General features: G+C 39.8%; 2 protein-coding genes across 6 annotated transcripts in view; one reads left to right on the top strand and one right to left on the bottom strand.

Annotated features, from left to right (window-relative positions):
- Nucleotides 1–4,350, top strand: part of EIF2AK4 (eukaryotic translation initiation factor 2 alpha kinase 4) — a 79,172-nt gene extending 74,822 nt beyond the window's left edge. For all 4 annotated transcript variants that reach the window (XM_075614173.1, XM_075614172.1, XM_075614171.1 and 1 more), the window contains 3 exons: nt 253–297; nt 2,805–2,920; nt 3,764–4,350. In XM_075614173.1, the coding sequence (XP_075470288.1) occupies nt 253–297; nt 2,805–2,920; nt 3,764–3,821 (219 nt within the window). In that variant the 3' untranslated portion in view covers nt 3,822–4,350. The remainder of the gene's footprint in view (nt 1–252; nt 298–2,804; nt 2,921–3,763) is intronic.
- FNTB (farnesyltransferase, CAAX box, subunit beta) lies at nt 55–27,601 on the bottom strand. Of its 2 annotated transcripts, XR_012803844.1 has the most exons (14): nt 27,444–27,601; nt 24,816–24,843; nt 23,254–23,318; nt 19,526–19,598; nt 17,700–17,791; nt 16,630–16,776; nt 15,483–15,566; nt 14,546–14,632; nt 11,602–11,731; nt 9,730–9,862; nt 9,464–9,575; nt 7,985–8,099; nt 5,960–6,131; nt 55–258 (listed from the first exon to the last, which is right to left on the bottom strand). XR_012803844.1 is itself a non-coding variant. In XM_075614175.1 (13 exons), exons 2-13 carry the CDS (start codon nt 24,816–24,818, stop codon nt 6,024–6,026), a joined length of 1,149 nt encoding a protein of 382 aa, XP_075470290.1. In that variant the 5' UTR covers nt 24,819–24,843; nt 27,444–27,600; the 3' UTR covers nt 5,780–6,023. The 2 variants fall into 2 exon arrangements, 1 of the variants encoding a protein (XP_075470290.1); XM_075614175.1 differs by lacking the exon at nt 55–258 and having other exon boundaries at nt 5,780–6,131; nt 27,444–27,600.

The raw sequence follows: 27,601 nt of genomic DNA, 5'->3' as shown, positions 1-27,601 counted from the left end.
AATGTTATTGTTCTGTTCTCTTGTTGTTCATATGACCAAGTAAAATGCCATGTACAGCGTTTCCGCTTTTTTATTGGTATACTTAAGCTATGCAAAGGCCATACTACTTGGGTCCGGTTTTTGTTATATTGAGCTCTGCCTGATGTTTTTAGCACCTCGGGACTCGCACAAGAATTATGCAGTAAGATGTTTGACATTCATCTGGGAACAATTGTTGGTCTTTTCCTAATAGTCTGCTGTAATTCTTTTTAGGTTGATCTGTCAAAAGAAACAATACAAAACTTATTATCATTGGAGGTAAGTAATGCATGCTCTATCTACGAATTAAAATCATAGAAAGGCCTGTTTAATTAATTACACTTTAATTGGAATAATTGTTTGTGCGTGTGTGTCTCTCCTTAATTTTGCTTTATTAAATAGGAATTTTTTTGTTAGGTTTGGGCTGAATTTGAAACTTCCACCGTTTCATAATATAGAAGTGTAGAAGTAAGAAATATATCTATATAATTCCTGGAGTTTCTTCATGTAAAGAAAATAAAAGTGAAACTATCCAAATCTGATACACCTAAAATCTTACTATTCAGTGTTTCCAGCACCCGCTCACCTAGGACACACAGCCAAGAGGCACCGCATGTGCCAGCACTCGCTGCTCTAGCACACAGCCAAGAGAGGCACCGCATGTGCCAGCACTCGCTGCTCTAGCACACAGCCAAGAGAGGCACCGCGTGTGCCAGCACCCACTGCTCTAGCACACAGCCATGAGGCACCGCATGTGCCAGCATCCGCTGCTCTAGCACACAGCCATGAGGCACCGCATGTGCCAGCCCCCGCTGCTCTAGCACACAGCCAAGAGAGGCACCGCGTGTGCCAGCACCCGCTGCTCTAGCACACAACCAAGAGAGGCACCGCATGTGCCAGCACCCGCTGCTCTAGCACACAGCCAAGAGAGGCACCGCGTGTGCCAGCACCCGCTGCTCTAGCACACAGCCAAGAGAGGCACCGCATGTGCCAGCACCCGCTGCTCTAGCACACAGCCAAGAGAGGCACCTCGTGTGCCAGCACCCGCTGCTCTAGCACACAGCCTAGAGAGGCACCGCATGTGCGTGTTAGCAATACATCATTGTTTTATGCTATAAAAAAATAAATCTTAGTGGGGTGGCAATAGTGATACTCTGCACTATTATATAGTGCAGCATGCTCCTGTTCATACTCTGTGCTGAAGGAACGGTAATTAGGCTTTTTTGTCCTCTGCAACCTAATTTACATCCGAGTGACGTGTGAGGAATAGTAAGTGTGTAGGGACACACTGGGTAATTAATTCATGTGTCAACTGGGCTCTACCACAAGCACTTATTGACTTGAATGAGTCCATGCCAGGGGTGGGCAACTCCAGTCCTCAAGGGTCACTAGTAGGTCAGGTTTTAAGGATATCCCTGCTTCATCACAGGTAGGTGGCTCAGTCATTGACAGCCACCTATGCTAAACAGGGATATCCTTAAAACCTGACCTGCTGGTGGCCCTTGAGGACTGGAGTTGCCCACCCCTGGCATGGACTCATACAGTAGTGGCCAATCTGCAATCTAATGAATAACCCCCATAGTTTAAATCATGGTCAAAGTAGACACCGTGGCTCTATTCTCAAACAGGTATCCAGGACAGAATATCCTGCAGGGGGCTTTGTCTTTTTTTAACGTTTATTTTCTAGTGGTTGCAGCAGTCAAATAGGTTAAAAATAAAAGACTGAGCTGCTCTTGATTTAAAAATAAATAAATTATGAAGTAGAACTTTAATATACATGTTTATTAGTCTCAACGCTTCTAGTTGTAAATGAAGGCACCACAAATAAACTTGTGAGCTCTGCAGAGCAGGGGGACATGCCATATGCAGCAGTCTGCAGTGCCATTTGAGAAAAAAATCTTATGACACTCTTTTTATGGGAGAAGGGATCCCGATCTAGACATGGCCCTTATCTAGCAGGCTGTGAAGCTGCTTCCTAGTGCTTAAAAAGTAATCAGATCCATTGAATTGTAGCAGAAGAGCATAAGAAATAGAAGTATAGTGCAGGGCTGAACATATGGGAGCAAAAATGTTGGACACAATCAGGGCTTGGCTGAATTTCTGACAGATCGCCGGCTTCCATAAAGTTCTGTGACTATTGTTTCTTTGTAGTGTGGAGATGAAAAACATACAAAATATAGTGCAACAAGTCTATATAGAAGTGTGAACTTGATTGGTCAAAATCCAACAGTGTGTACTCAAACTCAAATCTTTTGTGCATATCCAAAACTGTGGCAAAATCTGTCTCTTTCTGTCAACTTTCTGACGAGCGACGCGAGCCCAGTTGAGGAGAGTTAAGAGAACCCCCAGCTGATGGCGTTCCTACACTTGCTCGATTGCGCATTTTTATGTGACACCATGTGAGTGTATTTTATCTTTGCATCTATAGATAAGTGTTTTATCAGTCTACACTTTGGTTCTTCACCTTATTTTACAAGGGCTGCTTTACCTGGGGACTCAAAAAGACAGACAGACACCTTAGACACAGATTTTGCCACAGTTTTGAATATGCACAAAAGATTTGAGTTTGTGAGTACACACACTGTTGGATTTTGAACAATTAAGTTCACACTTTTATACAGACTTATTGCACTATATTTTGTAAGTTTTTTTTTTTTTTTATATATATATATATATATATATAATTTTTTTTTAATTGATCATGTCGCTACATGTTGTGAAATTATTTATAAGAATTGTATTTAATTGGTTTAAGCGCCTTTAGGATAACAATCTTTTTCACATAGTGTGGAGATGAACAAGCCTTTAATGAATCTGTGAAACTGCTGATATCGCGATTGCCAAAGCAGCGATACTTGAAATCAGTCTTTGATGAAATTTTCACTATCAAAATTGAAAAGCGGTAAGTCTTGAGATAAGTGCCATAGCCAAAAATGAGCTTAGATGGGCTCCTCGAGTCATTGTGATAGGAAATTGCTGGCCTGTAACATTAACACAGCATTGATACATTACCTTTATTAGGATGGTAAATTATCCCACTTGAACGTCTGTTTCACCCACAATATTTCTGTGATCAGGCCTATCGTAGCTGAATAATTATGATGATTAGCATGAAAATACTAGTTAATTTTGATTCTTGATCCTTTTATTAACCCACCTAATTAAAGCTGCAGTTCAAGCAATATCCTACGTGGTTTGAGAAAAAGCTTGTAACTTTTTATAATGTATTATGTTACAAGCATTATTTGTTTCTATAGCAACCATTTACAAAGTCACATCCCCTTCCTCTTCTGAAACAGGCTCTGGCACACTTTTTTTTTTTTTTTTTTTAGCCCTGCCCTGTCTAGCAGTGCCCCAATTGTATCTAGTGACAGCCTGGTCACGTGATCTTCCCCACAGAACTTTCCATTTTTGGTCCTCTTCTGCTGCACTGATAGCCATTTAGTGAACCCCCGAGCCGATTCTTCACCGATCAGCAACTTCGCTAATCGCTTGTCAGTGTGTAGATTGTATTGATGCACATTGATTATTTTTTTTTTTTTTTATGAACTGCAGCTTTAATGTGGGCAATCTTACTTTTTCAGACTTTCAGCAATTTAGACGACTCCATGTTTTTGTGATAATGTACTTAATATTTTTTTATACCAGAACCTTTGCTTTGGTAAATGTACAGTTTGTAATATGGCTCCATTGTCGAAGTATCCTGGAAACGTGGAACTCATCACCTTTCTTGTCCCTCTTACAGAGTGCCAGTGCTCGTCTTGTACAGTTACAGAGATGACTACTACAAGATCCTGTTTTAATTTGAAAGAACCTTCACGGATTAGCTGATGGATAACAAGTGACTGTTAGTTTAGGACTTAAATATATTTCTAAAAATGGAGTGTTTTCTGCACAATGATTTTTAGAAATGAAAACGTAAAGCTATTTTGTATATTATTGAACGTCAGCGCTGGAGGGAAACATTGTTGTGGGAAGAATTGCTTGCTCCTGTGGAAGTAAAATGCGTTGGGATACTGTATGGCATTTATCACGTTTCTGAAACTGTGACCGCGTCTCTGAAGAAACCGATTACTTAAACGGATACATTATACAATCAGAACTGCTGCTTAGCTTTTCTTTAGTGTACATAAAAAAATACTTCAATTTTTGTATTCCTTTTGTATACATTCCTATTAAAAATGTTAGCTTATAAATATGCATTTATATTTTTGGCAACAAAGATCAAGTCAGTCACTGACAGTAGTAGTATAAATCCATTCTGATATTAAAATGTGAATCACCACCAATGTCAGTATTGGCATGTGCAATGAATAAAGTCTGACTGGTAAATAGTATTGTTTGTTTTTCCTAAATGAAAGCCTGGGAAAATTAAGTGGACAAATTAACCAAAAAATTAAGTTTGTATAATTTGTGGCCTAAAACAAACAACCAGATTTAAAAGATGATGCATACAATGTACCCCTATCCTAAATCTGGATTTTTTTTTTAATCGGTTGCCAATAACGTGCAAGTTTCCTAATTTAGGGCAGATGTACATGCTTAGCCTCCTTTATATGCATTGTTTGATGATATTTCTGTATTATGCTGTAGGCATCATCTTGCGGATTATAAATCTTGCATACCATTACTGTAAGCAATGTTAAATAGTTTTGCTTTACATGTTATTGTTTATTAAGTCATACAATGCTAAGACTATTAAACATTAATGTGACATTGTAAAAGATGTCCATCTTATCAGTACACCACAAATTAGCCTTTTAGAATATCAAATTAATGCTTTCATATCAACCGTAGAATATTTTATTAAGCGACTTGATACTTATTTGAACAGTGTCATTTTGCTACATAGTAGCCTAATTTGTTTTGTCAATCAAGAGGGCTATAAATAACCATTTGTCTAGTTTTATATAAAGGAAGTAAACGTAAAATAGCAATCCTGCTTACCCTTTTTTTTTTTGCATTTGGGATTGAAGCAGGGGGTCTACGGCGCTGAAAGGCATTAATGTCCGTTCCGAGGGGACCCCCTGCTTGCTAAGATACCTCCGGAAGGGGTGCTGGTATTTCTGCAGGTTTAAATGTCTTGGTCACAAGGACCAATAGGTAGTTGCAAAGGGATGACGTCACAGCTTCCTGTTGGCCCACAGGAACATTTAAACGCCGCCATTTTGATAACGCCATGGCAGTAGCTCACTGCCTGCACAGAGATAATGGCACCCCCTACGGAGGTAAGTTTTTCAGGAAGCAGGGGATCCCCGGAGTTAAAAGTAACGCAGTTGATCCCCAAGTGGAGGAAAGACAGCAGTGTACTATACAAGGTAAGCATTTCTGGCGATTTGCTTCACACTTCTTGCTTTCACTTAGTTTTTTTTCCCCCTCGAGACATAATAGATACTGTGCAGATGTACTCTTCCCAATTATATAATGCACTGTAATCATTTACAGGAAGGGTAATATTCCCAACACAAATCAGCAATAGCTCTTTGCTTTGCAAGCTACCCTTGCACTAAAGCAGTGATGGTCAACTCCAGTCCTCAAGGGCCACCAACAGGCCAGGTATTGGGGATCTCCCTGCTTTAGCACAGGGGGCTCAGTCATTCTGACAGCACCTGTGCTGAAGCAGGGTTATCCTGAAAACCTGGCCTGTTGGTTGCCCTTGCTCTAAAAGGATTAAATAAGAGCTGGTGTATACAGTGCAACATGGGGAGGGCTGGGTTAAACTGATCCTGTATGTTTGAGTTACTAAACTTTATGAGACGTCTAACTTGTTAAACTGTAATTTATTACATTACTGTGACCATGTGTTAAGAGATATGGGGTCATATTTACTAAGCAGTGGTATTCCATAAGACACCACAGATGCTATACACTAGCATGAGCTATGGCAGACCACAGCTTAGTAAAATGAGCATTGGTCTTGTGTTGGCTTGGTGCATTATACCAAGTAAGACTCGGCTGAACTGCGGCCAGGAGGAGAATCACACGATTTCTCAAACAGTCTTCCTCTAATTTTTGCTGGTATTTGTCGTCTCTGGAACTTCCTTCTGGATGAAGTACATAACAGCCCGAGCCACTTTATCAGGACCAATGTTGTATACCGGATGTGTAGGTTGCTGTTAAGACAAATAAATAAAATACTGAAATGTAACGGTAAAGTAATTCCAGTGATCTAACAAAACTGTACTGTAGATTCTCAACTTTTGGGTCTTTCGTCTGATGCAATTAAAAATGATATATATAGCAAAGATGGTACTTAGATGGAACTTAAACAGTAGATATTTATTGATGAACCAACATAGTACGCAGGACAAACCCCAATCCTAAAAATCCTCGTAGTACCTAGATTGGTGAACCTGTCAATCCAATCCGCTGATTTTTTTTACCAAAAAGCGAAGGTGGATTGGGAACTAAGATTCGGGCGGATAAATCCTAATCCGCCATCAAATCCGTTCTGCACAATTTGTGAAATCCGCCATTGAATATTAAATCCAGTTCCAGGTTTTAAAAAATACATTTAGCCAAGGGAGAACCCCAAACATATACCCCTCTACATAACATGTGGAGAGACACATGTGCTCAAGAAGGTCCCCACCTTAGATACCTGGGAGATACCGTTTGCATATTTAAATGAAATCACACCCCACACTTCCTAAAAGGATTTCCATAAAAACTATATAGACAAGTCTAAGTCACCTTGTGAGACCAGCAGCTTTATCAGTGAACTAAGCCAGCTCCTGGGTAGCTAATTATACACATGGACATACTCCTAGCTGTCTTTAGAAGCAGACCCCTTCCACTTCCTGGTTGCCAGATCAATGTGCCTTATGTACAAAAAAAAGGGAGCATACCTGAGATACCAGGAAGATATGCGGTTAGCTGGATTAGCTACAGGTGTGGGCAGTAGAGATCAAAAGTATGCGGTGACGCTGGAGTTACCCAGCAGCTGGTTTACTTCACTGCTTGTGCTGTTGCCCAGAATATCACAGGTTCTGATCCTGTTGGGCCTGACACTAGCTTCCTCACAAGACGCCTTAGGTTTGTCAATTTAGTTCTTATGGAAATCCTTTTGGGAAATATGCCTTTGCATATTTAAATAAATCACGCCTCACATCTCCCAGGTATATATGGTGTGTTCCTTTTGGAGCAGATGTTCTATATATATATGTGCTGTCTCACATTTTAACCTGGTCTGTAACTTTCATACGCTCATAATATATATTTTCTTTAACTGTGCATGCAATGTCTTGTATATAATGTATACCCTGTTCATTTATGTAACTGTAACCATGTATTATTTGTTTTACTCTGTGCCCAGGACATACTTGAAAACAAGAGGTAACTCTCAATGTATTACTTCCTGGTAAAATATTTTATAAATAAATAAATAAATATACTATTTGGAGGGAGGTTTGAGGGTCTCTCTCTCGTACTTGGGGGACTCTACTAAAATAGGTTCCGCTCTTGCAAAACCCATATTTCAGGGATTCTGAATCCGCAAACTAATTTGTATTTAAAAAAAATAAATCAGAATCAGTCTCTGGATTTTCAGTGCTAGAAAAGAAAAATAAATAAGAATCTGCCTTTTTGAGACAGATCTGCAGATTAAAGGAATTTGCAAGTTTGTAGCGGATTTCTAAAATTGCAAAAATATCACCCATCTCTCGTAGTGACGACATTGTGGGGAAACTGCATAGTTTTCCCGTGGCATCTTTACAAATCGAGATTCTTACTAAGAACACGTAGCAGTTTATTATTGAAGGCTATATAAATAACAGGCCATATCACTAATAATATTATACTAGAGGCAGAATTACAAATCTCAATATTACAAGCTCATAAGGAAAAGACAAGTAGATATTCTTCCAGGCTTTTTTTTTTAAGAAAAGAAAAAAGTGACAAATACACCTCCACTCGGGTTGCAAAAAGCTACAACTAAATGATCAATGAAAAATGCCAAAGATCTTACCAGACGGTTTTCTGGTACGCCCAATACGACTTCATGTAGGATGTCTCCGCTGCCGTAATGCTGCGCGATTGACAACCCACTCAGGCAATAACATGTATGGTAAAAGTCTCTTGCTCTAAATTTAAAAAGGGTATTAAAGAATTGATTCAATAGGATTACATCATGACCACTGTTAAGGTGTGACAATACAAGGTGGTATTGAGTAGGACCACTTTTTCCAAATCAAATCAATTTATTTAAAATAAAGTCTCTTCCTGTCTAATCAACATTTTCAGAAGAAATATAAAACTAAACAGCTTTGTTCCTGTTTAATTTAAAACATTTATTTTTGTGCCATACATCTGGTCAAGTATGTATTTACATTAATATCCTATGTTAATTGCTATGGTAAACTACTATTTACACTAACTCAGACAAACCTCAATATGCATTTCTAAGGATATTTATCTAAGTGGGCACCATCTATTCAGAGGAGACCTTAAGGTTTCAAATACTATTAGTGGTAGCTAAATCATACGGCTATACCAATCCAATCAGCTTGGATATTATACTTACTATTGGTTAGCTGCTATGCGCCGCCTCAAATATGGGGAATTGTAACCACATTGTATATAATGTCACAAAAAGTCACTGAATAATAAAATGTTATTGTTTCAAATAAATATTGTTAGTGCTACAAGGGGTAGCAACCAAATAGGGTGTTACAATGGACCGAAAAACCATCTTTAAAATAGGGTTGGGCAATAACAAAAAAATGTTTTCCGCAATAATGATAAATATCACGATGCGTTTCTTATTCGGATACATCTGTTCAATAGGACATCATTAAGTGTTTGAATTAATGTTAAATTAATTTGAAAAATGAAATGTGTTTAAGTAATTATATTGTATCCCTGAACAACAGGTGGCCAGTGACCTACAAGGGCGAAGGGATGACATGATTGACAAGGGGTGGGGGTGAAGGTGAGGTGCTATGACCCTGTGTACATTGGTACATTGTCTCCCATTGCAGAATAATAGCAATACAGCAATGATAACCAATTTTAATATTGACTTACACCATTACTAATATCAGTATTTTGCCAAACTACTTTAAAATAATCACATACGTAATATAATTCCTGATATCTTATGTTTTCCATACGGAAAATCCAATTATCTGCTTTGTCAAAAGCTTCCATGCAATGGAATTTCAATCTTTCATTCAGAATTACACAGAGGGTCCCTTCCAAAGAATTTAGACCTTTTGGGGGAAAAAGTGCTGATCTTATCCGGAAGGGTCATTTACAATATCTATGGATAATTTAAATATTGTTTCAATAAGAGAAATGAATCCATAGAAACAAACATCCAGTACCAAAGCAGTTTGTAGAATTCTGCATTTCACCGTATTAACAGTGATTCTACTAAAATAGTATATTAAAAACAATAAATCATTAACCATCATTTAGATTGACTGAATATAATAGGAGTACTTACTTGCCAGGTTTATCCAGCAAACCACCATTAGGACACTGACAGCACATAAGGATATATTCTTGCAGTGCTTGCTGGTCAAACATCCAGTGCGTGAGACTGAGGGCAGAATCACCTGGAAAACCAGAGATAAGTCTTATAGTCTATGGAGCAGACTGCTGTCAGAAACCTTGGTTCAAGACTTTGTGACCGTAATTACATTGTAAGATTTTTCCTGTATTATTCTAAGTAAATTGCTGTGCACACTGGCAGCACTTGTATGCTGTTACCTTCCGCATGTAAAGTTCTATGAAGGAGGGGCATTAGCCCAGCTTGCCAAAAGGAGTAGCAGCCATCAACAAGTTTGTTACAGCGGCCCTGGAATCCACCTTCAAAGCGCATTTGTCTTCTTGCAGTCCATCGCTTGTAAAAAAAGAGACAAGTGATATGTTAAAAAAAACAAAACCACAGAAGCACATAAACAGTAGCAACATTTGCCATGGAACAGAAAATAATTGTTGTGAACGTATTTAACATTAGTAATAAGTGCTGTTTAGAAGAAGCACCTTGTGGTCAGTGAACTGTGAAGACTTTAGCAGTCACCTAAACCTTTCAATTTTCATTTCAGACCGTTCTTCTCTGCAGCCTGTGCAGAATAGGACCGGTGGCTGATATGTAACTATATTGATATACAGTATAGAGCAATGTTTAAAGCATGGTGGTCCTCCAAACAAATGTTAACACTGCAGTGGTCAGCAATAGCACTAAGTGAAAAACCCTGAGATATAATGTCAACTATGACTTTTAGGACAGCTGACTCAGGCACAGCGCTTTTACATACTTAAAAAGGTACAGACCGCACCTTCCCACAACTAGGAGCTTAAAAAAGGTGGTATATCACAAAGAAAGCCACGAGCTAATAAGAGTTCATTTATCCTGTTTTCATACAGTCTGATGTTCAAGGAGACTCCGATATCTAAATGAAAATTATATAATTTGGCATTCTCCCTCATAAATGTACCTTATCCCCAATGCAAGGGAATAGTGTTGTGCGCTCTTTAATTCTCCCTCGAAATCTCCCTGTTAGGTTCTTACACATTGATTCTATTTTAATTTTAAAGATCAGAATTGCACAGCTCTGAAAGCAAGAGCCTCATTTAGGGTCTACAGTTATCCTAAGGCTAGGTCCCCAGTGGCCGGGACAGCGTGCACGGCGCACACAAGGTATGGCCCTCTATCAGGCCAGGCCCAGTAGCTGCCTGCGCAACCCTGCACAATGAGCGACCACATTTAGCAAAGACACGGATTTTGTATTTGCTAGTGGCGACGGAGAGCTGGCCACATCATGGCAGCAGTTCAGCCAGAGGGTGACGTCAAGGCCACGCCCCCTGGAGTCCACCAGGTTGCGCTGCTTTCGGGAACGAGCACCGCCAGGCACCCCGTCGCACTCACTGGGGCCGCAGTGGCTGACGCGTCACGAAGCTGATTCGCCCTCATTGGCTGAATCGCTTCAAGTGACGCTGACGTCACGTGGCCACGCTTGAAAAAGACATTTGTCTTTTAAATTTGCGGCCGCGCCATCGCACTCGGCTGTGTGGGCCCGCACTAGATGCATGGTCATAGGAAGACAGGCAATTATAAGTGGTGCGAGCGCGATCACCTTTACCATATCACCAGCCGTATACATAATTCACAAGCGTTCATCTGTGTCATGCTCTGTATCGACTACACTTTATTTTTTTCTACGAACGGCCATGTTATATACAGATGGAAAAGCCCTGTGCCAGTACAGTCCAATAAAAGGGTCACATTTTTGACTTCCCAATATTCTGGGGACACATTTTGAGAACACGGATTTTTGCAGCTGTTGAAGCTTCTACAACCTTTTTACTAACTGTTCATAGTACACATCTACCAAAAGCTCTTCGCACATACTTTCCAGGAAAATTAACAGACATTTCAATTTCTAAAAAGTTGACCCCAAAATAAATTGCTGCTTACTACTGTATGCTGAAAATATTAAATAGGTTATTTAATGGGAAAAAATGCTTTGGTAGTGCCACTGTTTATATTAATGTTACGTTTTTATAGATTTCCAGTTATACCAATGTAATTGTAGTCAAATAAAAACAAAATGTGTAATACAACTTGTGTGCACTTACTAGCAAGCTCTTCAGATCTAGCAGATGTTCTTTTTTCATAATGACCAAGGCAGCTAATCCACAAAATGTATATCCACCATGTGCTTCCATGCCTGGGACACCCCCAATACCACCCTCCCAGTTCTGACACCTAAATTAGGGGAAAACACAAATAGATTGGACGTCCAGAATCAACATTAAATAAAATTATCGGTGCCTACAGACAGGATAAAAACTACTGTACATGCTGTAATTGGTATTCCTGAAAATATTTGTGCCCAACACACAGGCATATAGAGAAATACACAAGACAGCTGACGCTGGGTCTTTATATACACAAACATAGGTATGCTTACGTACGCGCCAACAGCCCTTTGTATCATAGTTACATAGTAGATGAGGTTGAAAAAAAATAAAAAAGCCATGCGTCCATCAAGTTCAACCTATGCTAAATTTAGACAACAGATACTTTATCCTATATCTATACTTACTTATTGTTCCAGGGGAATGCAAACAAAAAACCTCAGTGTTATATCATCCAATGATATCTCATAAGGGGAAAAAGAAATTCCTTCCTGACTCCAAGAATTGGGAATCGGATTACTCCCTGGATCAATATCCTTCCCATGTATACTTATTTGGTATATCCCTGTATACCTTTCCTTTCTAAAAAGATGTCCAACTTTTTTTTTTAACAAATCTATTGTATCTGCCATCACAGTCTCCATGGGTAATGAAATCCACATTTTAACTGCCCTTACTGTAAAGAACCCTTTCCTTTGTTGCTGGTGAAATCTCCTTTCCTCCGACCTTAAGGGATGCCCCTGAGTCCTTTGTACTGCCCTTGGGATAAATAGTTATTTTGAAAGCTCCATGTACTGTCTCCAAATATATTTGTATATAGTTATCATATACCCTCTTAGACGCCTAATTTCTAATGTAAATAAATCTAATTTAGCTAGCCTCTCCTCGTAAGTTAGATTGTCCATTCCCTTTATTAATTTGGTGGCTCTTCTCTGCACTCTTTAGTTCCATATCTTTTCTAAGGAGTGGTGCCCAAAATTGTACTCCATATTCAAGGTGTGGTCTTACTAATGCTTTGTAAAGGGGCATCATTATGTTTACTTCTTTTCCATCCAATGCCCGTTTAATGCAAGGTAAGATCTTGTTTACCTTTGCAGCTACTGCATGACTTTGGGCACTATTTCTAAGCCTGCTGTCTACAAGCACTCCTAAATCCTTCTCCATCAAGAATTCCCCCAATTTATCCCCATTTAATTTGTAAGTCGCCTGTTTATTCTTGCTACCCAAATGCATAACCTTACATTTATCTGTATTAAACCTCATCTGCCATTTACCTGCCCAAGTTTCCAGTCTCGCCAAGTCCTTCTGAAGAGAAATTATATCCTGCTCTGATTCTACTACCTTACACAATTTAGTATCATCAGCAAAGATGGAGACTTTGCTCTCGATGCCAACTTCAAGGTCATTAATAAACAATATGGTATACAGGTGCCCCGAAGGGCAAAAAGTGAAACCTCGCTCTAACAAAGGGAGGGTGTCTATGTAATTAAAAGATCCATAAACACTAGTGCATAAGGTGGTGCTCACTGGGGAAGGTGAAATATGAAAGAGACGGGAAAGTATCCCCTGGACTAGTGGCACACACCTCAAAATTAAAACTCGGTTTTATTAACGTAATTAAAATAAAGTGTAAGGGATACTGGACAAACAAAACAAACACGTGAACATATAATGATAAAAAGCGGAGTGTAATTAAACAAGGGTAACTAGTGATTTAGAAAAAAAACACATGGAGGGTATATGATTAAACTCTCTCCACAAGAAAATACGTTTGTGTGTGTTATTTGGATCACAGTTGTCCTACTGAGGGAACAATGAATGAATTCCCTGGATTCCTAGACCCTAATAATAATGGGTTTCTCATGGAAATTGCATATCTCCCAAAGTAACCACACCTGATTGCCAGAACTTGGCTGAATGTGAACTAAGTCTGCAAAGTCTTGGGTAATTAACCAACTGTCTAGGTTGAAAAAAATCTGTGTATCACAGCCTAAACTTTATGTGGGTGGGTATAGTCACCCCTCCACCACTAGGCATTGGTTACTTCAATGCCCAGTTAGGTAGTACTGGGAACTGCACACCAGAAGGTAGCGTCTGTGGTGCTTTAACCAGTATTCAGCTCTATAAAGCTGGTAGCAGATTGCAGAAAATGTCTGTCTAGGGACGCAAATAAAGAGAGTCTGAGCGTTCTTGCTGTCCACGGCTACAGTCTCCGAAACGCTCAGACTAGCAGGACTCCCTTGCCACTCCGAATCAGCCGACGTCGCTGACGTCACACGTACCCGACGTACGTTTCACCAATAGGCTTCATCGGGGGCGGTTTGCTACTGAAACCCCATGATTTTTATACCTCCTGTGATTGAGAGAAGACCGGACAGCTAGGCTCCTGATTGGTTGAGTTGACGCGTCAATCATGACGTCACGTCGCGTCAAATAAGGCCCGCCTCTCACATCCCATGCAAGTAATCTCATTGGTTCCCAGCATATCCAATAGGAGAGGGGGCGGTTATACGCTTATACATGGTACATTATATCGAGCTTTTGCAGGAGGGGCTACACTTTAGTTACCTCCCCTTTGTAGCTGATTCGCTGGAGTAGAGAAATGTAAACAGACAGTTTACTCGAATGGAATTTGGCCATGAATGAACTGTCAGCACCAGTTTTGAGGCATATTAATACTGCTGTGGCTGGTGCAGATAGGCACGCATGAATGAATTGTCAGCCCCATCTTTAGGCATGTTAATACAACTGTAATAGGTGTACAGAGGCGCAAATGGATGGTAGTGGAAAAAGTGTGCATTGCTAGTTCCTATATCTACCAGATAGATGGTTAAATCTATAGATTTAATGCTAAAGCTAAAAGAATCTAAAGCTTTCTTACCTTGCAATCCACTCAGCGGTACCAGCAAACAGCTTGGGGGTGACGATATTGGTTAACGATGCTACAGAAGCAGCACAATAAGCACTTCTATAACATACAAGAGTATATACTTGTTAGCATACAAATGGCATCCTACTCTAAGCTCACTTGTTGCAGATGGGTGAAACACATTTGGGAGTCACTCCTTTTACCTGATGCCGAAAATATTTTTTACGTTTTATTTATATTTACTAAGCTTCCGAGATCTCATCAAAATATCATAAAAAACGGCAATGAAAATTTAAGAGGTATGGTCACAGAAGCTAAAACATTAACTATGAATAGCTATTATTAAAGCTCTCCTTAAAACCTGACCTGTTGGTGGCCACTCCTGCTCTCTATCTTATTCATTAAGGTGCAATAGTGCTGATCAGGCACTAAGGCACAAACTCCCATTCAAGTGCCAGGGAGTTTCCATGCAGTAGTAGCCCAATTACACTCACGTTTAAAGAATATACCCCTCAGGTTTGTTAGGTCAGTTCCAGCCTTCCTTACAGTGTGATACGATATAAGGCAAATCACTATTTTCATTTCATTGACCCACCTTCAATTGGGTAATCAAATACTTTAGTTTTCCTTTACAGAATGTGCTAAGATGACCAAAGCACCAGGGATGTGCCGAATGAATCTACAGCACTATATCAAATATTAACCATAAAAATGTCTAGGAATTGAAAGGGAACACAAAGACATCAGGCTGGATTAACTTGGCAACGGACGTAATAATTCTCAATACTTTACAATTTTTGATGTACTGTATAAGATGTCTTTGCCAGGTCATAAGATGCTGGAATTCATAATGGATCCTCCAACGGGCCCATATGACTGTGCTAATCCTTCTCTCTGTAAGATGGCAACATTTGGCAAGTACAATACAGGCACATAAAAGACAACTGACCTGACATCAACTTCCCCTCCCAGGTGCATAATGAAAGAACCATCTGGTTGCTTCAATGAATACAAAAACTCCAAAAGCTTCTTCCTGAAAAACAAAAACAAAGCTGAGCAAAAAAGAGAGCACAAGTAACAGAGAGAAGAAGCTGTGTGAAGCCAAGTGCCAAACTCTGCTAAATCCACCTTCCAAAACAATAATACATACAGTTACTACTGTATTTCTATCACATTATAGTAAACAAATGCATTGGTTCAGAAGAGGCAACGTACAAATTAAACCGTGTACATTAGGATAGAAGCGTTAAAGGGCTAGTCCTGCCTAGGAAGAATGTGCGCTAAGGACACAAATTACGCCGATAGTGGGTCGACAATGTTTTCTTTAACAACTTAAATTGAACTGCCACTTTAATCCAAATGGGGAGATTTTATTGACAAATTCAAAAGGGAAGACACAAAACAGGAGGAGAAATTTTATGGCATCATAGACCAGTAAAGAAATGAAAAATAAATAAAGTATAAAAAGTAAATAAAATCAACACAGCATTCGTTTAAGATATAGAATGTGTTTTTATGTACTCATTTGTAACCCACTGATAATTCCAGTTCTACTTGGCAGGATATTACATATTAGGCATTATGAAGATGGAAAGTGCTCAAACAAGTAACACTACTATGGACCCAACACACTTTCCACACAATGCCTTTTATTCTGTCCTATATGGATACTGTGCATTGCATTTTCATAGAACTTGCCCTATGGGGATCAGGGCAACATAATTTATTCAACAATAGGAAGAGGTGATAGATGTATAAGGAATCTTCAAAATAAAAGGGGCATGGATGCAGTGTGGAAAGAGTAGACACGTATTCACTTGGTACTTGGGAATATGGGGGGATTCTACAGTAATATCAGGACTTGAATGAGGGAACGTAACATTGGGCCAGTCCAAACAGGGTTTTTACATTCATATTTGTGTTCTTCTTCATGTAACCCTTCTGGGTTAGAAACACCATTTATGTCGCAAGGACAAACAGAATTAATCTGTGTCCCTGAAGCTCAATCTAATTTGTCATGACTTTAGAAAATAAGCAGAGTGCCCCGTCACACAACCCAGTACATTACTTTCCATGTATTGAATAATGACACATACCTATTAATGACAGTGTAGGCTTCCTCTGTGCCTATGGTACACAGAGCATTAACGGCTGCGTACGTTGGGGCAAGATGGGAGTGCTGACCAGGACCTCCAGCGAAGCCACCGTTAGCAGCCTGACACCGGGCCAGGAACTGACAGACACTGCAGCAATAACCAGATTGCACTGATCACCCATTACAAGGGACACATTGAAACGTCATGAGCAACATTGCCAACCTTCTAATCCTATTCTAATTCGAAATATACAGGACCCCTATAAGCTCATATTGAACCCTCAAAATAACACACACACACACACACACACACACACACACATCTAGCCAATTGAAGCTCCTAGTTCAAATATTACAGATACACTCCCCAATAACCAGCCCCTTCTGAATCAACAAAGAGAAACCCATATTCTCTTCATAGCTTCTCCCTTTGGTTTTTAATGTGTGCAAGAGCGTAAGGGGAAAACTAGCATAACCAAAAGGCTGGACATCTTTTTGGAAAGGTATACAGGGATATACCAAATAAGTAAACATGGGATGGATGTTGATCCAGGGAGGAATCTGATTGGCATTATTGGAGTCAGAAAGGAATTTATTTTCCCCCCTGTGAGATATCATTAGATATTTCACTGGGGGTTTTTGTTTGCCTTCCTCTGGATCAATATATTGTCAATACAAATATAGGATAAAGTATCTGTCGTCTACATTTAACATATGTTGGACATGTCTTTTTTCAACCTCATCTACTCTAACATTGCAGACATGGATATACTCTTCCAATGCTGGTGTTCCAGTTAATGTCCCTCTGAGAAGGAGCTGTGGTAGGTTGGAAATGCACTGTAAGTGAAAATCCAGAACATTTTACAATGAACCTTGTTTATTTCAAGGTGAGGTTACCGCATTCATATTTCCAGCTATGAGCTTGTTCAATATGCTGTGAAGCTGCTGCCCACATACTGGTGATTTTAGTCCCAACTGTTTGAATTCAGATGAACTCTTCCCCAGCACTGGTAAGCAAGTATGGGGGCCGGTAGCCAGCGCAGCAATAACTGATAAGTGAAATTGACTTACTCTGATGCCACAGATTCAGGAATTGGCATGTCTAATAACTCAATACTATGTACGATCCAATAACACAGCCAGGGGCGGCTGGCATCAAGACACTGTAAAAAGACAAATCATACACGGTTTTCTTAAAAAAACTATTCACTGCCCAATGCTCCTTTAGATTTTTTTTGCACAAAGTTTCAGAGCATGCAGAAATAGGAATCTACAGTATAAACATGTACGTAGTGGTATATAAGAGAGGCATGACTGTTAGCTTGGTTAATATCATGGGTGCATCGTAGAGGATATCCAAATGGAAATAGGCAACAAAAACGGACACCCCAATGTAGTGAAAACACAACATTTCATGAAATGCAGCAAACATTTCAGCACCTCATTACAGGTCTGCATGCAGGACCAAATGTTAACTGTATGAAATAAAATGTTGCTTTTTCGCTACACTGCCCCCCCCCCCCCTGTTTTCATTAGCAATTTGAATTTCAAATAGGAATCTGACACTCATCATGGGAGAGCAAGCAGTATGACATGGCGCACACATATTTGAGAAATAAGGTAATATATTTCATCCAGAGTCAAAAACCTGATTTTCAAATCAAAGTAATTTCCTTCTTTTGTTACTATTCCAGCTTGCGCTGGTTATAGGCACAAGTGCTAATCAATAGCCCAATGCATACATTTAAGATGCAGGACTATTTCCCCTGCTTGTATGGACCTTAGTTAAATAAGGAATATTGATTTATATACTGGATCTGCTTGTGTGGACTTGAACGTCTATACGTTTTCCTGTACACTGCGTATATAAAAGAGCTTGTAAAGACTATGCATAAAGTCTATAAAAACAAGATAAATAATCTACTATACAGGCAGTCCTCTTATCCGGTGGAATCCTTCCGGCAAACCGCCGTCGGATAGCGGATCCCATATTAATCTGCGGTGGTGAGCGACGGGTAACCCGTTCAGACTTCGGATAATGCGTTCAGCGGAATGCATTATCCGGAGTAGGAAAAGCTGTTCGACGGATAAAAGACCATCATATAGCGAGGACCACCTTTATAGCTAATCTATTCTCCCTGCTTGTACATACTTCAGGTCAAGTACAGGAGAGAACTGTTTTGAAAGAAAGCAAATACTTGAACATATAGAGTTGTGTTTCAAAACTGATGCGCAATAGACTTGGAAACTGTAAGAAATCACTTCTTCGCCAACATTGTAGAGGATGCTGGGAAGAGCCTTCCAGCAAATGTGGTTAGGGCAAATACAACAATGGAATGAAAACCGTTTGGGATGACCAAAATAAAACCATGAGCTAATATTTGATATGAAGGAATAATGTGGAGACAGCCATCATCTCCAATCAATTTCTCTGGTAATTTGACAGCTCCAGTTACAATGCGAACTGTTTAAAAATAGCAGTCCTCTCAACTCCATTACTGTATTTATTTATTTTCTTCTTTACAGAGTTGGAAACCCTGGAACTCAAATGTGCTATTTTGAGCTCTCGGGAGCCTTGTTAGAGATCTATACCTTTTTAGGTGCTGGTATTTCTGCTCCCTTTTGGAAAATCAATATGGCTGCCATACAACTTTCAATCTCACGGACCAATAGGAACATGCAATGTCAGAGCATGCAGTTTTCTATTGGACAACCCAGATGGTCATCTTTAATTTTATCAACACAGAAAGGTAAATATCTCAGGAACCAAGGAGTCCCCGGAGCTAGGAATCGTATAATACGTAGTGTAGTATAGTGGGGTGTGGACGGTAATGCTGCTTTAAGGAAACTGGAATATAGCAATTACACACAAGATATCCTTCTGGGTACATTGTTACCTCATATGCATCGGACAGGTGCCGTAAACCCTTCCACAGGTAGTTGAAGTGCAGATCTCTCTCTAGAACAAGTCTAAAAAGAAGAACAGTGTATTGTGTTATTTAAATGTGTTCCCACATACTTAAAACTGGCCACATTTACGAAATGTATGGTACAAGAGACCCTATAATAACAAATGCTTCCTCCTTTCCTCCAGAGCTTACAATACCTTGAGACCAAATGTCTCACTTATAAGACCATTAAAGAACTTTAAAGCAGCAGTAACTTTTAGCTGGGAATACATTTTCCCACACCCTCTCCTCCCTTGAAAAGTATGTGCTTTTTAATGACAGATGTCAGGATGTGTGTAGGAAAAGGGGGTGGGATAGACTGCACAAGGAGTAAAGTGGGGATAGCTAGAGAGCCAAACTTGGACTCAAAGTTTGAGAAGTAGTGGATGAAGTTGTGTTGTAGGAGGAGGTCTAAGGAGATAGTAATAATGGGCCTCTTTTCTGCTTGACTAACTAGTGCTATTCTATAAGTGAATGGGCTGTAGCATGTCTTTTGATGGCAGAATGGTGTCTTAAGGAAGAGCACTGTTTAGTAAATGTTATTAGCATTTCATTGTGAAGGAAAGTGTTGAAGCTAGGATAAACATGTCGTGAAAAGAGGAAGCAAAAGCATCAGACTTCATGCACATGGTTTCACAGGTTAGAGTACAGGAGCAAAGGAAGAGTGACTGAACCAATATTTGGGGTTAGAGGGGTAAGGGCAGCAGGGAGGATCTATGATCATACTGGTCTAAAGATGAGAAGACAGTTACAGGTAAGGGCAAGAATGCCAGGATCAAAGAACAAAAGTTTAAGTTAAATGCTAGAGCAGAGAGGTTAATAGCACGTAAGCTAAAAGTGAGCAGGCTGTATAGTACAAAAGAAATCACATATACAAAACAAAGTTAGGTGCTGCTCTCTTAGTAGTTTAAAATCGGTCGAGGGATTAAAAATTCTGAAAGTTTTTGTAAAATACAAAAACTAGAAAGTAGACTATAGTGAGAAATTAGCAAGGTCATGGCTTCTGAAATTGTTTAATACCAGCTTCAGGTGCATATACCATTGTCTAAAATAAGGGAAACCACTGCAATGTATTGTAAGTGACATTTTATTCATAGTGGTAAAAAAAGAGGCTCCAGACACGTTTGTCATTTCACATGTTGCTCAGAATTCCTTTCCATTATCCACAAGCGGAGAGCTGCTAAATCCAGGTCATTAAGTGTTAAACTCTTCCAGAGCTGTGTGCCCTTTTGGCACGAAAAGTTAACGGACTTCATATGTACAAGGCCCCGCTGGACCGAATTTACTGCCTGGTAACTCTTGATTTCATACTGCAGTGATATTTATTTAATATTAAACATTGAATGCAACTGGAAACACAGTAATCTTCCGCCACAATTGCTCATGCGTCACATTGAAGAGTCTACCCTAGAAAAACTGTAGCAGACGCTTCTGTTTAACGAAGTGAAAACAACTCCATTAATCTAGTAATCCAGGTCTCTCTGCTCTTTACCACTTTGGATTGTATCACAATCTACCCTGCCCCCACCCCAAAAAAAAAAGGCCAGATTCCTGCTTTTCACATCCAAGTAATTTTTTCTGAAATATTCTAAGTCTTTTATCCACGATCCAGTAAGCTAGAAAAATGTATCTCGCTGAGCAACGAAACCACATACTGGCTGCGTATTGCCTTGCTTGCTGTAAAATGTAAAACCAACTGGTCATCTTTCTTCACCTTCTGTCCATCAATGCATTTAGAACAAACCCACTCATTTATATATTTGCTGTATCCTTTTCACCTCATAAAACTTTTACAGCTACCAGTATATTGCTGCAGAAAGAACAAATGCACTGACATGAATTTCTACACTATTCTGCATCCCACTGCACATATTAGTTTGCAGGCTGTTCTGTAGAAGGATATTTGTGTCCTTTAATAAATCGCAAAACTAGAGAGATATTACATACAGCAATAACAAAATAACGTGTAATGACTTTCTTACAAGGATTCAGTCACCATTCAAGTGAACCTTTTACTCGTGAGCATTATGTTAAACATTGACACTTTTCTTTGTCAGCTGAATTCAAGCATGTTAGAGATCTAATTATCTGCTTTACTGTTAACGGCATACTTTTTACCTATATAGTTAAGGGTGGGCAAACCGTATTATCAGCAAGAGATCAGATCATCTTTGTGTAAAAAAAACAACAACAAAAAACCTCGATTTGTTTAACATGGAAATATTAAAAGAAAAGTATTTCAAATCGTAGCAGACCCTAAAACCCAAATGAATAACCAATTGACAGCTGACAGTGTTCCCTGTGCTTGGTGGTATGCAGTATGAATGAGACATTAGGTGGGTCAAGACTTGCATGGTCAGGGATTGTCACAGTATTAAAGGACTTCACACTTTACTTCTTTGGCTACCTATGAAAAGCTGCTAAATGTAGAACCTCGATGTCAGATCAGATGTTAAGGAGTATAGCCTACAGTAGATGAAAAGTAAGGGGCTAATCAGTCACAGAAATGGACAGAACCACTAAGCCATTCCTCTCTTAAAATGAATTTAATGCATCCTATACAATTCCTCGTGGGAACGCGAGAGGCGTTACAAAGCAGTTGCAGTGAGACTTAACATACCCACTGATAATGGATCAGCAGTACTCTATGGACTGTAGTATGCTTGTTGATCTTTGTGAGTGCAGTCTGCTTATGTGGAGCCTTGTCACCCAGTTTGCACATTCAGCAATAATCTTCAATGCAGTATGTTCCACTGGCCTTAACTGTGCAGGTCACTCTGCCCCTTATTTGTCATGGCTGGATTGTGCTACAATCTACACTGCCACATTGTCTAGATTTCCACATTCAATGCCTCTCCATCTTTCACTGGCCGCATTCAAAGTCCTGCTATTTCTTCCTTCGCAGTTCAACAAACATTCCACTCTCTAAAACTTACACACTGATAATTGAATGCCCTCATTAATGAAACATTTCAACTAGCTCCCTTCCTGCTTCCCAGAACACCCTGAAATCCATGAAATCATAGGAACGGGAATAATCCACCTGACGTCTATTTGCTTCATTCTCTTTTCTTCCAATAAATCCGGACACACCAGAGGAACTTAGAAGATGAGAACTTTAGAGAGGAATTGTATCATTTATTGCAAGCTCTTCAGTACCGTGATTCCAATCTACTATCTCAGCTGTAAACCTGATGGACAGAGAATTGGAGTTTGACCCCTGTTGAAAAAAGTTAGCAGCAAGTAATACTTAGTTTTTTTTGTAGAGAATGCTGCTTCCAAAGAAAGAAAAACTCCAAGCATGAAAACTATAAAAGGCGTATAGGACCATATTTAGTAAGCATTGCTATTCCATTAGACCTTACAGCTCATTCCAGTAAATGACCCATAAGGTGTTTTTACGGAGCCGCAACATGTCTTATGTTATAGCTTTGCTTAGTAAATATGGGCCTTAATCACATAGGGCACTTTTTTTTTTTTTTAAAGCACAAGATTCCTGTAGGAAGCACAAAAACTCATTTTAAAATGTACTGTAGTACAACAAAAATCAGAAGGCACAAATGCTTTTCAGACACCATGCGACAAACAATCAAGGCAAAGATCATGCACTACAACAAAACACTATTCATTGCACTTTAGATATGCATTTAGAAACAACACAGAATGTAATCACTTACTCTGGCAGTATTTGCTGATTCTTAAAAGCAGTGTAGATGGCTCCCACGCTCTTCTCTACTTTTGTCTGAAAAACAAAAAACTCTAAATTAATTTCTAGTTTAGAAGCAGACTGATAAGAGCACATTTAAGCAGGATTCATTACAAGCATAAAATAGAAGAAATAACTTTATAGGTATTGCACATTTATACTGCTGTGGTCTTAAACTGCATGCCTGTTATACTGGATCATTCAGGTCGTTTTATTTTAAGTAAATTGACTTGTGTGCAATGGTGAATCAATTGACTATTTTATCCCTTACTATAGGATCCCTGGTTAAATGGACAGAGCATTATATCTGAAGGGAAAGATGAAGGGAGCGAAACTTTGCCTCTGACATAAAACAGGTGTGTTATTCCTTCTAAGGCCGCGCATATAGTGCCGGCGACGCAACGTCGCCCGAAAACAAATGCATTGTCGCCTCCGCGTGCGCTTATAGTAAGCGCAACGGCGACAAAGCGAAGGGAATCACGATTTTTGGTAGTCATAATTATTTGATTTTTCAGGGGCTGTCACAAGGCGAACCAATCAGGAGCCTGGTCGCCCGCAACGCCGCCGCAAAGCAAAATACAACTTTCGCTTGTGGCGACGGGTGACATCACCGTCACTATAGGTGCGGCCCGATCCTTCCAAGGAAAGCAACTGATCCCTGATATTATGTAAATCAAAAAATATACATAATAAAATGTAGCTAAAGAATTAAAGAGGGAAAAGAAAATACTGTAAGTAAATACATTGGGGCTACCAGAGAAAAACAATGAGAATGTAACTCCTGTTTGCCCTTGATGGGACAAATTTTATTTAAATCAATTGTTAGTTCCAACATCTTCTGAAGTATTCGTATGAATATGTGCTGAAAAATAATAAAAGTCTAGATGACAGTATATTGGACAAATTCCTTATATCCCATTCTAAGCCGTTGGATCAGTTATGTGGGGCTTTTCTGGACTGTTTAATACTAGAGACAAGATTTTTCTGAAACAGCCAATATTGTTTTAGAATTTACTACCCAAGTTATCACTTGCAGCTTGGGTATTAATAAATCATTGGTATAAAGAGGGGGCTTACCATACTGGTAAATCACTGTACAAGTGACCAGGCAGGCACTAGATACAATTATCGTACAGAGCTAATCTAGAGAGAGCTATAGAGATAGATATATAAATTAAAAAACACACGCAGGATATTGTTTGGTCTGCATCTTTAATACAGTAAAAAGGTAATGGGGGAGATAAAATAAATTGCAGGACTATCGAATAAAAAACCTCAGGATTTTGAATGTGAGCTTTAAACTGCAATCCAAGCTCCTTTTAAAAATAATTTACCCAGGATTGGAGTAGGTTGTCTCCGGACCTTAATCCCACTAGTTTCAGCACCGGAGAACCCCTTGCTTCCAGAGATATTTACAGATAGTTTATAAACATGGTAAGCCAAGACTTGGAGGGATTTGATTTCCTCTTTTTGTCTGATGCCACTGTGTTCTACAAGAGTTTGCACAGGCAGAGCCCCATTCGATCCCCTCACCATATATAGTTTTTGGTTCTCTCATGAGCTAAAAGTAAAGAAAATATGTTAGGAGTGCAGAAAACATATATACAAGACTTTGGAGCCCGACAAAAGACAAAAATAATAGCTATTATGTTAATATATACAGTATATGTATATTCAGGTAATGTGCCTGAGTTTTTACCTTCCATTCTCGTGTAAGGCCCAGATATTCCCCCCAGTCTAGATTGTTGTAGCAAGCCGTGCATGTGGACTGACCGGTCAGTCACCGCCACATTATGCTTCGGAGTAGGAGCGCAAAGCATGCCGGGCACAATTTAGCTGGTGGCAGCGATGACCGACAGGTCAGTCTGCACTAAGATGGCAATATATCGAGCATCGAAGTCCAATTTTGGTTGCCCATGATTTTTTCAAGCATGCTTAAAAGATGAACTAGGCCTACTATTCAGAGGCTCCAAAGAAATGGAATAATAAATACATTTAAGGAAGCTAATTAGATTGTTACATTGTCCGCAAATGGTTATTTTGTGGCTAGCTACGTGAGATTGCACCTTTAAATACCAAGTCTAGCATACTACATCAAACACACATGTATTTGTAGTTGGAGTCATTCTGTATCCTAATTATAAAGTCTAAGTAGCCAGTCTAGGAGTGTGATAATCAGGCCACAATACAGCTATTGATAGAGGGAATGGTGAATCTCACCACAAGACCGTGCAAGTCATGTGAAATACATGGCATTAGAAACCAAGACAATAATTGTACAATTGTAACTATGAATTGGGATAAGTTAAACTACATTTCTATTGATGTTACATTTTTAGAGCTCAGACATATGTGATGCTCCAAAATAAATACTCTTTACTGGTTTTGCAGCAGAATATGTACTATACAGAAATATTTAGAGATGCAGCACTCCAAAGATATTTGCATGATGCGAATTTCAGCAAGATTTTAAAAATATATTAAAAAATAATAATAATGAATGATTATCAGAGTAATTACTTTCTCATAGTTCGTTACCTTGCGTTTTAGTTGGGATATTAGAAAACCCAGAAACTCTCTGGGTTTTAACAATTTCAAAAAAGAGAAAAGCTTGCACTGAGGGAAAAAGTGACTTTTGGAGACTAGGCAAAGACAGCGTCCCTCTCCCTGGGTCTGCCTCTTCCCCCCCGCCCCCCCCCCACTCCTGGGGGCCCCGCCTCATCTCATCTCCCAGGGCCCACACTTCCCCCCTCCCCCCCCCAGGGGTCCCGCATCGTCTCTCCCCCTTCCCGGTGTGCGCATGTATGCGCACTTATACGTGTACACGTGAAAATCATCACAGATTTATTCGCATACAAACAGCTCTCGTTACTTATTGAAGGTTGTAGATGCCTTTTAGAAGACGAACATGAAGGAGACTTTAAAAACTTTGTATACTATGATTTTCATCTATGAAGATCTCTCATGTTGGTTTCCTAGACAGCATCATAACCTAGAGTAAACCAACACTTCTATACACTAAACCAGAGCTCTTCAACTAGTTCACCAAAGCGGCCAGATTAGAAAAGATTTTATAAGTAGAAGGGCCACAAGTTTATTGCAATTTAATTTCAGATACATTTAAAGACTTTCAAGTTATTATATTTCAACATTTTGCAATCATAACATCTGTATGATATATATTTGCCTTACTTTAACTTAGAAGCTTGTTACAGTGTAACAAATTGCACTGACCTGTAGCTGCCAAAGCAACTAGTATGAAATAAGAATGAACGATGAGTGTAAGGGTCACATTAGGACCCATTTAAGAGCCGCCAGTTGAACAGCCCGGCACTAAATGGTTTCAGAACAAAAAACTTCCCCACATAGTTATTCTTGTCTAAATTTTGTTTTAATCGTGGGGTGGGAACCAAATCCCAACGGATAAAGTATCGGTCTAAAATTAGCATATGTTGAACTTGGACGTATGTCTTTTTTCAACCTCGTCTATTATGTAAATATGTAACTGTGTAACAGAACAGTTTTTTCAATTACTCTTCAAGTTACGGTTTTGCATATTTATAGCACATGCAAAAATGAATATCTTTGCATTTCTTTGGGAACACTGAATTAAAGGCGCTAAATAAAAGATTGTAGAAACCCACCAAAGCATTTGTATACCATGGAAATATTAAAAAGCTTAAAAATGTTCAGTTCGTTTTTGGCCCCAAATCCCCATTGATGTCACCTTCACTGGGGCCACTGATGAGGGGGCCACTTATTTACCAGGATCAGTGTCTCACTACCTGCTCTTCTGACACAAATATACTATATATACATTGCCTGCACAAACATACTACAGTATATAGACACTGCAGCAGAGCGGGAAGCTCCTGCGGTAACGCTGCTTTCCCATTGATATACTAACAGGTGAAGGGGAAAATGAGGGGGGGGGGGGGGGGGGGGGGGGGGGTTTGAATTAAACCATTCTGCGAGGGGTCGGTGCGGGGGTTGGGGGGGGTCGGTGCGAGGGGGTCAGTGCGAGGGGGGTTGGGGTGATGGGTCAGTGGGTGGGGTGGTGGGTCAGTGCGAGGGTGGGCGGTGTGAGGGGGGGTCGGTGTGAGGGGGGGGTCGGTGTGAGGGGGGGGTCGGTGTGTATATTTCACAGGGGGGAGGAAACACCTGCTCCGCCGACGTCTCCGTGGGCAGCGCGTCATTCTGCAGCCGCTCCAGCGCGTGACTGTCTCGCGCTACACCGCAGCGCGCCGGTGGACTCCGCCTATGTCTGTCAGGCACCCACAGCAACCTATGCTACGGCGGCCCGGCGGGCTCTGAAAGCA

This window comes from Ascaphus truei, chromosome 9 (genome assembly GCF_040206685.1).
Source record: "Ascaphus truei isolate aAscTru1 chromosome 9, aAscTru1.hap1, whole genome shotgun sequence".
Taxonomy (NCBI): domain Eukaryota; kingdom Metazoa; phylum Chordata; class Amphibia; order Anura; family Ascaphidae; genus Ascaphus; species Ascaphus truei.
This window is presented reverse-complemented; position numbering and strand designations above follow the sequence as displayed.

Excerpts from the sequence above, each read along its gene's own strand:
- FNTB (XM_075614175.1), bottom strand. Across the intron at positions 17,792-19,525 it reads ACCTGTCCGATGCATATGAG|TGTCTTGATGCCAGCCGCCC; the intron begins GTAACAATGTAC and ends GTCTTTTTACAG. Across the intron at positions 6,132-7,984 it reads GCGTACCAGAAAACCGTCTG|CAACCTACACATCCGGTATA; the intron begins GTAAGATCTTTG and ends TTGTCTTAACAG.